General features: G+C 48.5%; 2 protein-coding genes across 11 annotated transcripts in view; one reads left to right on the top strand and one right to left on the bottom strand.

Moving 5' to 3' along the window:
• Window positions 1-68: 68 nt before the first annotated feature.
• TOMT (transmembrane O-methyltransferase) lies at window positions 69-4,913 on the top strand. Its single transcript, XM_031680977.2, has 3 exons — window positions 69-2,101; window positions 3,317-3,513; window positions 3,998-4,913. The coding sequence occupies exons 1-3, from the start codon at window positions 1,789-1,791 to the stop codon at window positions 4,316-4,318; spliced, it is 831 nt and encodes a 276-aa protein (XP_031536837.1). The 5' UTR covers window positions 69-1,788; the 3' UTR covers window positions 4,319-4,913.
• Window positions 4,914-4,986: 73 nt separating this feature from the next.
• ANAPC15 (anaphase promoting complex subunit 15) overlaps window positions 4,987-14,813 on the bottom strand; it is a 72,186-nt gene continuing 62,359 nt past the window's right edge. For 2 of the 10 annotated variants that reach the window (XM_072969324.1, XM_072969323.1), the window contains exons 3-6: window positions 6,539-6,663; window positions 5,955-6,014; window positions 5,486-5,623; window positions 4,987-5,337 (exon numbers count right to left, since the gene is read on the bottom strand). In XM_072969324.1, the coding sequence (XP_072825425.1) occupies window positions 5,278-5,337; window positions 5,486-5,623; window positions 5,955-6,014; window positions 6,539-6,663 (383 nt within the window). In that variant the 3' untranslated portion in view covers window positions 4,987-5,277. Of the gene's footprint in view, window positions 5,338-5,485; window positions 5,624-5,954; window positions 6,015-6,538; window positions 6,669-7,659; window positions 7,746-8,098; window positions 8,257-14,813 lie in introns of those variants that run through there. The other 8 variants (XM_072969326.1, XM_006203381.4, XM_072969329.1 and 5 more) reach the window with 8 other exon arrangements.

The raw sequence follows: 14,813 nt of genomic DNA, 5'->3' as shown, positions 1-14,813 counted from the left end.
CCCCCGAGTTGCCTAGCGCCAACTTGGTGGACATATACAGGGTGTGGTACCCTACCTAGACTGGGTATATGAGACTTACTGGAAGAACGGACCTTAAACTTACACACATCGAAACAGAGAAGCTCAATCCTGGTGGAGATGGAGGCCACCTCACTAATTTCCTTGCCCTCTGACATTTTTCTTCAATCTTGCCTTTTGACAGCATCATAGTAATCTGACGCAAACCTTAACATCAATGCTTTTCTTAGAACCATCCCACATCTCCTCTTGGACTTTGAACACAAGTTCAAATCTGTCATTCAAGATCTTGCAGATCCTGACACTCACTCCAGGCCTGGGGTCTTGAAGCAGGGGTTGGGGGAATGCCTCATCAGCCACAGGGAAATATGTGGAGTTTCCTGATTGATATCCTGGACTTTGCACACGTAGCCTGGCACAATGTCTCCACCAGGTCTGCCTGCCAAAACCTGTGTTCATGGAGCATGCATTCTAGTGACCATGTTATATTGTATTCTATGTTCCTGTGTCCGTCTCTTCTACCAAAGGTAGAAGAGGGCACAGGGACAGGATCTGACTCTTCTCTGTGACCCAAGCCTTGGCACCTGCTTAGAAAAAACTTGAATGTGGAATTTATGAGTAAATTACAACCTTCCCGTCACCTTGGCTCACACCATACCCCATGTCCTGAACCAAGGAGTTGGAGGAAAGGTCACCAAACCCAGTAGCTATGTTACCCCTCAAATCAAGACCCTGGAGTTCTGTTAGTTCTTTGAGAGCTCCTAAAGGGTAGGAAATAGCTCTAGCTTGTCCCTGGGGTTGGTAACTTGAACTGCAGGTCTCAGGTGACAGCAGCAGCCTCAGCATCAATAATTGAGAGCAGGTCCAACCTGCCTCAGGGTTCTTCCCCACCCCAAGGACTCCTCCTCCTGTCCTATGCTCTGATCTTCCCCAAACAGAAGCATCCAGCCCAGGTAAGCAGGGCCCTTGAGTGTGGGTTCCCAAGCATACCAGTTCAAGCTCACCATCACTCACCTATTCACCATATTCATATACTACCATTGACCTCCAAAGGGCCAAATGGTCCAGGACATGGGAGAAAATGGGGCACTTATCCCCCATAGGTTCGGGATGGGGGAGAGGGGGAGAAGAGGCTGACTGGGGGAAAACTGTGTGCTGTGTATCCAAATATGAAGGGAATTCTGAGAGAGAACAGAAGAGGGGAGTGCAGGCAGGGGGAGATAGGACTGGAGAAGAAACACAGAATCAAGGACTCTTCCCACCCCAGGGAAGAGCAGACACAGGGAGAGTCCTGGGTTGGTAAGGACAACTCATCCTAACACCCTATGAAGTTAAGTGTTTTGACTGCCTTTTACTGAGGCAGAGCAGTGACAGTGAAGGGATTTCTGACTACAAGGTCATGCTCTTTTGCTACAGAGTAATGCGTAAGAGGAGACCAAGCAGGCAGGAGGTGGGGTGGGAGGATAACTCAGAAGGAACTGGTGAAAGGGGTCCTGAAGAAGGGTGCCTACAGAGATGAGGGAAAACAGGTGGAGGGAGCAAGGTGAAATGGACCAGGGGCTGGAAGTGGGAAGAGGTAGTTTGGGGTTGGGTGAATTTAGACAGCATGAAGTCCTTGGAAGTACATGGGCTTGGAATCAGATCAGCTTGGATTCAAATCCTAGTTCTGCTGTGTGACGTTAGACAAAAGACCTAGACTTTCTGAGCCAAAGTTTGTAAAATACAGGAATAATCATTGCTACTGGTAAGGGCTGCACAAATGACAGGGAAATGGCAGGTGTGGATTTCCCTCCCTCCCTTCACCCCAGGGCCCAGGTAGGGACCATGTCCCCCGCCATCGCGCTGGCCTTCCTGCCACTGGTGGTGACATTGCTAGTGAGGTACCGGCACCACTTCCGACTGCTGGTACGCACGGTCTTGCTGCGGAGCCTCCGAGACTGCCTGTCAGGGCTGCAGATTGAGGAGCGGGCCTTCAGCTATGTGCTCACCCATGCCCTGCCTGGGGACCCTGGTCACATCCTCACCACCCTGGACCACTGGAGCAGCCACTGCGAGTACCTAAGCCACATGGGGCCTGTCAAAGGTCAGTGTTCCCTAGCCTTCTACTCTAGAGCACCTCCAAGATGGTGAAGGAAGATTTGGGATCTGCTGCTGCCTTGCTGGGTGAATTGAGCAGGTTCTTGATCCGCTATGGGTCTCTTTTTTCTCCTATGGAAACAAGGGGGCTGGGCAAAGTTATTCAGTCATTTAGTAAAGTTTATCGCCACCTCTTTTGTACCAGGCATGTACTAGGTCCTGGGGGAGAAGGAAGTAGAACCCATAGGAATGACTCAGCCAGAAGTGCTGGCCTCAAAGGGGGCATGATACAGGGGAATAACCATGTCAGCACACAACACATAGCTTGTAGTTATCTATGTCTAAGTCTTTCTCCCTGATCATGGGGGCTCCTCCATCCTATTCAGGGTAGCTACCTGGATTTGTCTTGAGTCCCAGCTCCTAGCTGTTTTTAGTCTTATTTAAGAAATTCACCCAATTCAACGGTTAGATAGATACTCAATGAACAAAACGAGGGGGAATGAAAATAGAAGTTCTGGCACAGATCTCTCAGGAGCCCAGACAATTGTCTCAGAAGCCTAGTGGTTGTTTCTGCCTAGGCCCTCCTAGAGACAACGTATGAACTGAGCCTAAAGGGATTGCTTTTGAGTTGGCCAGGTAATTGAGGATAGAGGAGGGGAAGGGCAAAGCCAGCCACATATATAAATGTGGCATGAAGGAATGAGCTAGCATGATTGACTCTGGGCAGCGTTGTTCATGATGGCAGTGGAATGGGCTATATAGATGGGAAGAATTGAGAGCTGCAACTGGAAAGGTAGGATAGGATCAGGTCCAAGAAGGTCCTGAATGTCAGGGTGAGGATCCCAAGTTCAGTCCCAAAGGCTTTAGGATCATGGAGGGAAGGAAGGGAGGAAGTATAGCTCAGTAGTAGAGTGAATGCTTAGCATGCATGAGGTCCTGGGTTCAATCCCCAGCACCTCCATTTAAAAAAAAGGGAAAAGGATCATAGGAACCAGGGAATGATAGGGTAAGATTTGTTAGATTTCTGCTGTGAAGGAGGCAAGCTTGGAGGGGAAGGGAGACTAGTAGGGCTGCTTGGCTGCTGAGACTATAATCCAAGAAAGAGATGAGACTCCAGCTGGTTGGGGAATGCAGTGAGGCAAGTGGACATTTGAGACTCCTTTCTATGAGGGGCCCTGCATCCATCTCCCATGTCTGCTGCAATAGCCATCTTCCCTGACAGGTCAAATCCTGACGCGGCTGGTGGAGGAGAAAGCCCCTGCTTGTGCGCTGGAGCTGGGCACCTACTGTGGGTACTCCACACTGTTAATTGCCCGTGCCCTGCCCCCTGGGGGCCACCTTCTCACCGTGGAGCGGAACCCACGCACGGCAGCAGTAGCTGAAAAACTCATCCGCCTGGCTGGCTTCAACGACCACACGGTCAGCCCCCACCTCCCCAACCCTGGTCTCTTTTCTGCCACCTCCACTTGCCCTAGCCAGCCTCCCCTGTGGGAGAATCCTACCCAGGAGAAGGAAACAGCTCCACTTAGGGAACTGTGGCCCTGGAGAGTGCGTGAGCTCTTGTCCTCCTGTTCCAAATCATTGGCACATATTTGCTGCTGGACAACAAAGTTAAGAGGAAGGTCTCTGGAGCCCAGCAAATCTGATCGTACCCGAGCCTGCCTCTTGTTAGCTGTGTGATCTTGGGCAAAGCATTTATCCTCTGAATCTCAGCTTCTTCACTGGCAGAATGGAAATCACAATGTGAATCCAGACTTCTTGGGTTCTGAGGCCAGAGTAAATGTGAGAACATTCAGGGGTACCTAGGCCAGGGCCTGGCACAAAGTAAGCCAGATCCTGGTGGGGTCTGGTGTCGGAGAACAACCCCTCCCACCCTCACCTCCAGCTCCTCCCACCCCGACAGGTGGAGCTCATTGTCGGTAGCTCAGAGGAGGTGATTCCGCGCCTGCGAACCCAGTACCAGCTGAGTCGGGCAGACTTGGTGCTCCTGGCACACCGGCCACGATGTTACTTGCGGGACCTGCAGCTGCTGGAGGCCCATGCCCTGCTGCCAGCTGGTGCCACTGTGTTGGCTGACCACGTGCTCTTCCCCGGTGCACCCCGCTTCCTGCAGTATACCAAGAGCTGTGGCCGCTATCGCTGCCGCCTCCACCACACTGGCCTCCCAGGCTTCCCTGCCATCAAGGATGGCATAGCCCAGCTCACCTACTCGGGGCCTGGCTGAGGTCCAGGCCCAGGGAAACTTACTGCTGCCTCCCCCTCCACTCCCACCCAAACAAGGACATTAGAACATCCTCCTCAGCCCCTCCCTGCTGGTGGAATGATACATGCGGGCTCAGGTCTAGGGAGGCTCTCCTCCCACCTCTGCCCACTCTGGCCCCACACTGACTGGAGGACTCAAGTTCTTTCAGGTTGCTTGATCTCACTGGTCCCTCTCCTTCCAGAAAGAGCCATGGAATGACTGGCAAGAGGCTGGAGCTCTCAGCCCAGCCCTGTCACTGATTTGCTGGGTGACTCCATGGGAGTCCCTGCCCTGTTCTGAGATTTAATTTGTTCTCTTAACACCAAGGAAGCTGACTAGGAGAGCTCCAGAGGCCTCTTGGTTCTGGGCCTCAGAAAGTCCCTCCCCGCCCCCCTGCCCAGGCCATTCCTGGCGGGATCAAAGGAACAGTAAACACCGGGTTAGAGGTCCTGCAGGAATGGCTGGGGGCAAGCTGGGCCAGAGGAAATGGCAGTGGAGCCTGGACACAGGGTCATGCCCACCCTGGCCTTCCCTAGTCCCAGTGCGTATGACCAGGTAGATTTGCCTGAGTCCCTTGAGTACCCTCTCCCTAAAGCTCAAAAGAAGATGCTGGACTCCCCTGGGTTCCACCAAGAAACAGGGAATAGACATGGGGGGAAAAAAATCAGTCCTGTGTCTTTATTAAAGAGAATTAAAAAGAGATTAGATATGGAAATCAAGGGGTGAGGTGCTGGCCAGAAAGATGGAGTGGGCTCAGGCCCTGAGGATTCAGGGGCAGACTGATGGCCTGGGAGGGGCCTTGGAGACCAGGTCCTGGCAGCAGCTGATGAGTGCTCAGGGGTGAGCTTTCAGGCACTGGAGGGTGATCAGCTGGTTCTTCAGGGGTCCAGGGTAGGCCGGGCTGGCCTGGAATCTCCTGGAGACCACCCTGCCTTGTCTACCTAGATCATCCACTGATCCTGATCCTGTTCATTGCCCTCCATGTCCACCTGGAGAGGAGGCTGGGTGTGGGTGGGGAGGGGCCTCAGCCACCCAACCAGCCCCAGATCCTGCCCCTGGTTTGATCCAGGGTTTCTATATCCTTTGGCTGCCAGTTAGGGCAGGGTTAGGGGCCCAGGAGCAGAGGCCCTCCCCAACATGCCTACCTACCTCATTGACCTCTCCATCATCAGGTGACTCATTGTAGTCATTCATCTCATCCATGTCCTGCATGTCCTCATCATCCTCTGAGTCCTCTTCACTATCTTCGTCATCATCTTCATCTTCCTCTTCCTCATCATCATAGTGCTGGTGAGGCAGGGAAGAGCCTGTAGGTTCTACAAGTAGGCCTGGACCAGTTCCAGGATTGGCCCACCTGGAGCCTCTCCCTGGGACCAACGAATGAGCCCCACTCCCCAAACCTGTCCCACTGGAGTCTAGCAGGGTGGTGCACACCACCTGGACCTTAGTGCTGAGCCCAGTGCCCACCCCCTCTGCTTCCCCTTTCTGGCCTCTACCCAGAGCTGAGGAACCATGACTGCTCTAGAGTCAGAGTCTAGACCTTCAGAATTAGAGCAGAGCCCTAGTCCACCTGGGACCCACCTAGCCCCACCTATCCCCACCAGCTGGAGCCACTCACCTCTGAGGCTGGCTTGCCAATAGGTACCAGATTGTTGTCCTTCTCTGCGATGCTCTGGAGCTGTGCCAAAGAGGGAGGAGAGCAAGGGCAGGGCCTAAGGGAGGCAGGTCAGGGGCAATGGACTGGCTCATCCTGCCCCCAAGAAAACCCACAAGTGTGGAGGAGAAGCTTCCTTCCTGTTCTCAGGAAAATTCAATCCCTTTTTCTCTTGTTATCTACCACTGGCTTATGAACTTGATCCAATTACATAAACTTATAAACTTTCTGGGCCTTGGTTTCCTCATAAGATTATGGTGAGGATGAAGTGAGAGACTATCAGTCCAGAACATGGTATCTGCTAGGTTCTCAATAAACAGTCAAAATTATTATTTCCTATGCTTTAGGGTAAAGAGCCTCAGCTCCAATCTGGCCTAGAGGTCCCATGGTCCCCCTAGCAAATTAGGACAACACAAAGGTGAGAACCTAAGCCCCCAGCTCCCAGCCTGATTCTTCCCAGTGCAGGTCTCCAGAGTAAGGTGGGGTCATGGCCAGTGATGAGGTGGCACTTGACTGAAGCTCCATCATAGTTCTGCATCCTCACTCACCCAGGCCTGATGCTGCTGTTCTTGCTGCTGCAGTTCTGTCTCCTCCACACAGGGTCGATCCAGATTAAACCACAGTGTCTCAGTCACACGGGGGAAGAGTGAGGGGAACAAGGTGGACATGGCTTCTAGACTGAGGGAAAGGGTCAAGTGAATTCAGGTCTTAGAAGTGTTTGGTTTTGGTTTTATTTGGTTACAGTTTAGTCTGGGGATGGGGTGGAGTGGAAGGTAGTGGGGAAGCAGCTCTTCCCTGTGGGAATCAGATAGACCTGAGTTTGAGTCCTGGCTCCGCCACTTACTAGCTGTTTGACCTTGGCCAAATCATTTAACCTCTCTGAGCCTCAGTTTCCTCATCTGTAAAATGGGGGATAATAACAATTACACTACTTCACTTTTATTCTGATAAATAATTTACTTTATGAATAAGTAAAGCTGTTTGTAAGCTCGTCAAGGAGCGAAGAAAGGAAGCCAAATGTAGAGAGAGGAATCCAGGATGCAGACTGGCATTATAAAATTCCACAAAATTAAAGATGGCAGGACTCTGCTGAAACTCTTATCTACCTCCTCCAAACATGAGACCTCCTTTTTGCTTGTCTATGATGCTCCACAGCATGCCCAACCAGTGTCAGAAATTTAGCACACTAACCACCTTTCTAATGAACTACAAATTGTGAGGGGGTGTAGGGGCCATGATGGGTTAGGGCGCGCTCGGAGGTGTTAACCAGTACAACAGTAGCTCAGTAAGACATTCTAAAGGCATGAGTAAACGGATAAATAAGTAGATGGAAAAATTGAATGGACGAACTAATATGCGAGAGAACAAGTAACTTCAGCTTGGATTAAGCAGCTCAGGGGGCTGAGCAGTAAGGTCCCAGACAATGTGAATTAAAACCTTTCAACCCATAGGAAAACTGAGGCCCAGGCGACGGGCTCTAGGTCACATAGTTGAGTTGGGGCATAGAACTCCCGCGGGAACCAGACCCAAGGCGGGACACCAGAAATGAGCAGAAGGGGATCTATGTCTAGTTCTGCTTTTGCCCTAACTTGGACCGATCCGGGGCCAGCCGCTGCCCTTCCGTGAACCTCAGCTTCCCGGCCTGTTTAATAGGAATAGCAACACCCACCCTAACGTCCCAGAAGTACTGAGGGGCCAGAGAACAAGGCTCGGAAAGCCCAATTCCTTGCCGCAAAGCCACCTCCCTTTCTTTGCTTATTATGATAATAACCTTGGAATTGACCAACCGGAAGAAGACAGGGGCGGGATTCGGGCAGGCATTTGCCCTTATAAGGCTGCTAATCGCTAAAGGAGCGGGGCTAGAGTAAGGCCAATTAACTGGAAGGAATGTAGGGTGACAGGAAGAGACACCAATGAGTGACGGATCTTGTGTGACGGGGTGGGGCTTAGTCTCGAGGAAACGGCCAATGAGCTGGAGCTCTTTAATGTTAAAGGAAGTCTGAACAGGGAGCTCCTGAGGAGGTGGGTCAGGGGAACAGGGTTTCTTTAGGGAGGGGAGGAAGGAACGGGTAAGGGGACAACAGCCGAGGCTTTGCTTCTGTACTTACCACGCCGGGAGGCTGTAGCCGGCGGCGACCCGGAAGCACTTCCCTCTGCCTGAGCGGAAGAACCCACCAGAATCCGGAACACGCTAAACGCATGCGTCTTTGGTTTTCTATTGTTTCCCACTCCCGCCCACCAGACCGGATGTGACGTTACATACGTTTGTTACGTGTTGGTTGGAAATTTGGCGCGCGTGCTCTATTGGCCCCGCCTTGGGTCTCAGCCAATCGGCCGCTCCAGCCTGGCCCCGCCCCAACGGCCCCGCCCCTCTGTCTCCAGGCAGTAGTTGCTTAGCAATCCCTCCTGAAAAATATTCGGGGTTAGCCAGCTTCAGTACTAGAACTGTTTGTCCTGCTGTGTCCCGGGAAAATTAGGCTACTTCTACCCCAGACTCGCTGCGTGATTTTGAATGCCCCTCTTGTCTGTCCTCTCTCGCTCTCAGTTTCCCGTTTGGAAGCATATATGGATTTACGTATGCCTTCAACAAATTATATATATTTTTATATATATATAAATACCATATTTCATATTCCAGGCCCTGGTAGAAGCTGGGGTTAAATCTAGGAACATGGCCACTACCCCGCAAAGACTTAACAGTCCAGAGGGGAAGGCAGACTCTACAGACCTGTAATGGACTCGCTAGTCTCTTAAGATTGTCCAGTTCTGCATTCGACATTTTATAAGGGCTTGAGTGATTAATCACTCAGTTTCAGGCGCGGCATTCTGCTGCTGGGGAATTCAGCTGCCCTCTCCAGGCCTGGGCCAAATCTGCTTAGTAGTCAGCCTCCTCATATCTCTCCCACTCCTTTGTTGATGCCTCTGTTCTAGTAACCTCTGACTCAGCTTCTCCTTCAGAGATCCTTATGATTTTCTGGCAACGGGAGTCCTTCAACCCAACCTCCATTACGCGCCATCAACCACCAGCCTCTTTCAGGGCCAGCAGTCACCCACAGTTCCAATCCTGCCCCGAACAGATGTGTGACTTTTAATAAATTCCTTTTCTGCATAAGACTCAGTTTCCTTTTCAACCAGTATCATAATCTCTGCCCAGCCTTCCTCCTATCCTGGGCTGATGAAGTAACATGTTTAAGAGGTAGTGTACTGTGCATATTGGCTGTAAATGTTGCCAAGCTGTTCTTGATTGTTCAAAGTTTTTTATTAGTAAAATTTGCCTCTTGGAAATGTCCACCCTTTTCATTCATTCATTCAACCAAAATGTGGAGCTAGTTGGCACTCTCTGAAGCTGCTCTAAAATCATAAGACCCTGTCCAGCCTGCTCCAGGGCTCTCCGTGTGTCTGAAGCAGACTGGCACCTTTAAACCCCACTCCCCACTCTCTCCATATACCTGCATTTCTTTAAAGATAAAAACATCTTCCCTCAATGTGTGTTTACCATAACAAAATTAACCACCCCCAGAAAATGGCTAATCTCAAATGCCCTAGGTGGATAGGCCTCACATCCTCCATTAGCAGAGCCATAAATCCCATTACTCAGAGTAGCCCCCAACAGATCTTATAACCAATCAGGTGCTTGTGCATGAATTGATCATGCAGCCTTGTGTTCACAGCTCCTTCCCCCCAATAAAAGACCCTGCATGTTCACCCTCAGTCCTCACACAGGCACCTCTCATCTGTGTGGTCTGCTGTTGCCTGTAGCAGCGTATCTATTAAACTTTACCTTTGTTCTTAACTCCTTGTGGTCTTTGGTAAATTCTTTTACTGTCTGTGCACTGACCTGCTGTGTGTCCTACAACACAATACCAATTTAGTACCTTACTATAGGCCTGCCACTATTATAAGTAGAGGATATTCAACAGTAAACAAACAAAACCGAAAAAAAACCCAAAAACCTCTCTCCTTGTGGTGATTCCATTTTAATGAGAGATAAAGATAGGTAAATAAAATGTATAGTCTTAAGATTGCAGTAAATACTAAAGAGAATAAATAAATCAGAGAAGTGGAAATAAAATGTTGGCAGGGAAGATGTTTTATTTTAGTTAGGGGGAGCCAAGGAAGACCTTACTGGGAAGGTGACTTTTGAGTAAAAGATCTGAAGAAAAAAAGAAAGGGAGCCCTATTCTGATATTTAGGAAAGAACATCAAGGAAAGAGTAAGTGTAAAGGGCCTAGAATGGCTGAAGCATAATGTTCTAAGGGGAGAATGGGAGGAGATGAGGACAGACTAGGGCCAGATAGTACAGGTGGTCAGAACTCAATAAGGACTATGGCTTTCACCCCATGTTGAGGATCCTGTGAAGAGTTTTGAGCAGAGAATCCACACAATTTGATTTACATTTTAAGAGCGTTACTCTGGCTGTTTTGTGAAGAACAGATTCAGTGGGGACAATGGCCGAAGCGGGAGATCAGTTGGAAAGACAAGGGAGGTGCTGGTTTGGGAGGAACTTTCTGGAGTTCATTCTGGGGTATCCATTAGACACCCTTTAAGTTTGAGATGTCCATTAGAGTTGGCATGTTGAGGGGGCAGCAGGGCATATAGATTTGAAGGTCAAGGGAGAGAACAAGACTGGAAATATCAATTTGGGAGTCATCAGCACAGAGGTGGTGTTTAAAGCCATGAGACTGGATGAGATCCCCAAAGGAGTGAGTGTAGATGGAAAATTGTTTCCTTCAAAATTCAGAATCTGAAGAAACCAGGAGAAGCAGCAAACTAGACTGAGGAGGAAGGCAAAAAGGTAAGGAGAAAGCCAGGGAAGTTGGGTGATTTCATGGAAGCCAAGTAAAGAAGGGGTATCAGGAAGGAGATAGTGCTGCACTACAGTGGAGGTCTGTATAAAATTGTTTCTATTTGTTTCCTCAGTCGACCATGAGGTCCTTGAGGGCACAGACTGAGTGGTTTCTATATCCTCAGGACCCAGCTTGACCACTCCATCTCCTAGATCTCTTATCTGTTCCTCCTGTGGGCTGCATCCCTGTTAGTCTCTCCCCCTTCTTTTTTTCATTACATATCATTTCACTCAGGATCCACCCTTTGCCTCCATCCTTCCTGACAGCTCTGGCCACTAACCTACAGTTTCTGACCTACATCCTCAGCCAGGTTCAACAAGTCATGGTGACTGGGGGGAGGGGGAAAAGGGAGAGGAAGATGTGGAAATTTGGGGTGATTCCCTATTTTTGGCTCAGGCAACTGGGTCAGTGAAGGTGCCATCTGCTTTACATTCATTATCCATCATTTACCCTTGCCAAGTGTTTGACTTTTTTTCTAATAAACTAAGAAAAATAATAAACTAAGACTCTGACAGGTTAAGAAATTTCCTCATATTCCTTCATTTGTTCTACCATTTAGTCAAAACTTATTGAGTGCCACCCAAGTGCCAGACACTTAATAGGCCCTGGGGGCAGAGAGATGAAGCAGGAATAATTCCTGTCCTAGAAAAAAATATAGCCTAGTGAAGACTAAGACAATTATATACAATTATAGAAGAGGGTAATAAATGTTAAAATCACTGTATATAGAGAGTGTTATGAGAGCACAGAGGAAGGGAAGACGTATAGGTTCTGTATAAACTGAATTTAGTCTTTGTTCCAGGGAAGGAGACATTTGAATGGGCCTTGAGAGATGAGTAGGAGTTAACCTGTTAGATAAATGGGAGAAGGTGATGCAGGAAAAGGCATATGGCATGCAAGGGCATAGAGTTAAAAGCAGATGATGTATTCGGAGAACAATGAGAATCCTTTTGGGTGGAACTAGCTGTCTGGGGATAGAGAGATGAGAAAGAATGTTACGGGGACTCAGATTGGGTGGGGCTTTGGTGGCTTGGAGATGGAGTGGATGGGATGGAAACCAGGCATCCCAGCTCTTACCGTGGCTCTATCGCTGACTTGCTGGAGACCACAAGGCAGGTCCATATGTAACATGTGGTGGATTTAAAGTTCACTGTCAGTCATTTTAGTCCCTCGATGCACCTGCCTTCCTGATGTCAGCAAGTTGTTTCCATACCTGCGGTTTCCCTGATACTCTGAAAAAAAAATCTTGGTGTTCTTGGTTTATCATTTTGTTTCTACTTTATGGGCCTTGTATGTCACAAGGCCATTTCAACTCAACTCCTCATTTATTTTCTAGTTAGGAAACTGTCACTGGGGCCTCTCCTGGGCTTGATTCTGAGTTTAGGATGGATGCATGAGTTAGAAGTGATCTTCATGGAATCTCTTCCAAGTCCCTAAAAAGCCAGCCCTAGGAGGGGTCCTCCAGCCAGGCCCCTACTTGCATGGGGGTTTGCATATATTTGCTTACCAAAGCTAAGGCTTCCTCATTCTGAACAAACTAAAAACAAACAAAAGGTGGGAAGAGAAACCCCCTGTGTTGGAGGCAAAGGCTGAGGGGACACAAACTACATAGGCATGCACATACAGTCACCATCACACATTCCCAGCACACACAGGGGTGCTAGGTAGAATAAAGGCCCCCCAAATATATCCATGTCCTAGTCCCAGAACCTGTAAACATGTTATCTTACATGGTAAAAGGGACTTTGCAGATGTGATTAAGATTAAGGACCTTTGAATGAGGAGTGTAGCCCAGATTATCCAGGTGGACCCAATCTATTTATATGAGTCCTTAAAATGGGAGAATCTTTCCCAGCTTTGGTCAGAAAAAAAGAACAATGTGAGGAAGGAAGAAGAGTCAGGGAGATGCCACACTGCTAACTCTGAAGACAGAGGAAGGCACCATGAGCCAGGGAATGCAGGCAGCTCTAGAAGCTGGAAAAGGCAAGGAAACTGATCTTTGGTCTAGAGCCTCCAGAAAGGAATATAGCCCTGCTGACATCCTGATGGTAGCCCAGTGAGACCCATGTTGGACTTTAACTTATACAACTGTAAGATAATACATGTGTGCTGTTTTGTAGTGAGATGGGAAGCCCCATGAAAAAGATGGCAAGACCCCCAGGCAGGGCCACTACCCTCCTGCCAGCACCATTTGGTTCCCTGGCCCAGCGGCATTATTTCACTTTTTAAACTCTGAAACAACTTACTTCTAGGAAAGCGGAACTTACCCCTAAGATTCTATTGGTTCCCTGAGCTAACTCCTGATTGGTCCATTTCTCTTACTCCTGATTGGTCCATGTTCCTCACTCCTGATTGGTCCATTTCTACAAAGCTTGTTCCTAATCAGTCACTTTTGTTATACCTTATTTGCATATGATGTTGCAAAATGTTGCAAAGTCTAAACTGGTATCCTATAAAAGCCTGTGTAAACCTACAGACGGGGTCCAGAGCTTGTAGTGTTAACTCCTCTGGGCCTGCTGGCATAATAAATCTGAGTTCTCCAACCTTCCGAGTGCTGCTTGGTCTCTTGCCCAGATCCAGGTTGCTATCACAACTGAGCTATAACACTGAGCTGTAACACTGAGCTGTAACACACTTTGCTGCAACAGTAGTAGGGAAGAACAAATCTGATTCCATATTAGATCTATTCCTTTAGCTCTAACCCCATGCTCAGTTTTCCATGCTTAGTCATGCTAGTTCTGTACCTTTTGTAAAAGGATGTTGCCTATATCCTGAAATATACAGGACAGTCCATTCTCAAGGCTCTGACCTTTAAGTGTACAACACTTTCCCATTCATATGAAGATAAAAAGTTGCAGAAAAGAAAATAACATTTGTCTTGTTGGAGGTTTACAGGGACATCTTGACCTGACCACGTGGACAGCTGCAAGAACAAAGGATTCTGACACCAAGAAATTTGCAACAACCAACCACAACCCCTCCCCTTTTTAGTATAAAAGGAGCCTAGATTCTCACTTGAGGAAGATGGTTCTCCAGGACATTAGTCTGCCATCATCTCAGCCTGCTGGCTTTCCAAATAAGGTCCTTGCCCCAACACCTTGTCTCCTGATTTATTGGCCTGTCGGGTGGTGAGCAGAATGAGTTTGGACTCGGTAACATTTTAAGTCAAGAAATGTGCGGTAATTTGTTATGGCACCAACAGAAAACTAGTACACAGGCAAATGCCTTCATACCTAGAGAGATGCCAGATCACACTGTCATACACCCTCAGACAGACCTAGGCAGGGAGACCCAGAGAGGTCCTCAGGCTCTCTTTGGAGGCTGAGAGCAATGAGCCTTCAGGGGTGTGCTGTGGGGGTGAGTGCAGTCCTAAAGTCTGCTCCTTGTTTGTTGTGAGAAGGCATAGAGCAAAGCCCTCACCCTCTGACCAAATTTATCATAGCCTTGCCTTCACTCTACTCTTTCAGTCTTTACATCATAGTTTTACCAACCTTTATACCAACTTTTAAAAAACAGTCTAGAACACAACACAAATGAACCTTGAGGACATCACACTAAGTGAAATAAGCCAGTCACAAAAGGACAAAGACTGTATGGTCTCACTTATATGAGGTACCTATACTGAGAGTACTGAGAAGGCCAGTTCATGGACAGAACGCAGAATGGTGGTTGCAGGGGCTGGCAGGGAGTGGGTAGTAGGAGCTGTGTTTAACAGGTGCAGAGTTCTAGTTAGGGAAGATAAAAAAAAGTTCTGGAAGTGGATAGTGGTGATTGTTCACTGAACTGTACACTTAAAAATGGTAAGTTTTATATTATGCATATGTTACCACAATTTTTAGAATAAATTAATTTTTTAAAAAATCTGTTGAGCAGACACCATTTTGGAGAATGGACTCAGTGGGAAGCAACCAGCCACCTTTCTGCAGCTGCTGGAAACTCAGAGACCCTGGTTCCCTGACATCTCTCTCTTGCTCCC

This window comes from Vicugna pacos, chromosome 10 (assembly GCF_048564905.1).
Source record: "Vicugna pacos chromosome 10, VicPac4, whole genome shotgun sequence".
NCBI lineage: Eukaryota > Metazoa > Chordata > Mammalia > Artiodactyla > Camelidae > Vicugna > Vicugna pacos.
Note: the sequence above shows the minus strand (reverse complement) of the source record. Positions and strands in the feature narration are given on the sequence as shown.

Excerpts from the sequence above, each read along its gene's own strand:
- TOMT (XM_031680977.2), top strand. The coding sequence starts at position 1,789 with ATGGCAGGTGTGGATTTCCCTCCCTCCCTTCACCCCAGGGCCCAGGTA. Across the intron at positions 2,102-3,316 it reads CCACATGGGGCCTGTCAAAG|GTCAAATCCTGACGCGGCTG; the intron begins GTCAGTGTTCCC and ends CTTCCCTGACAG. Across the intron at positions 3,514-3,997 it reads CTGGCTTCAACGACCACACG|GTGGAGCTCATTGTCGGTAG; the intron begins GTCAGCCCCCAC and ends CCACCCCGACAG.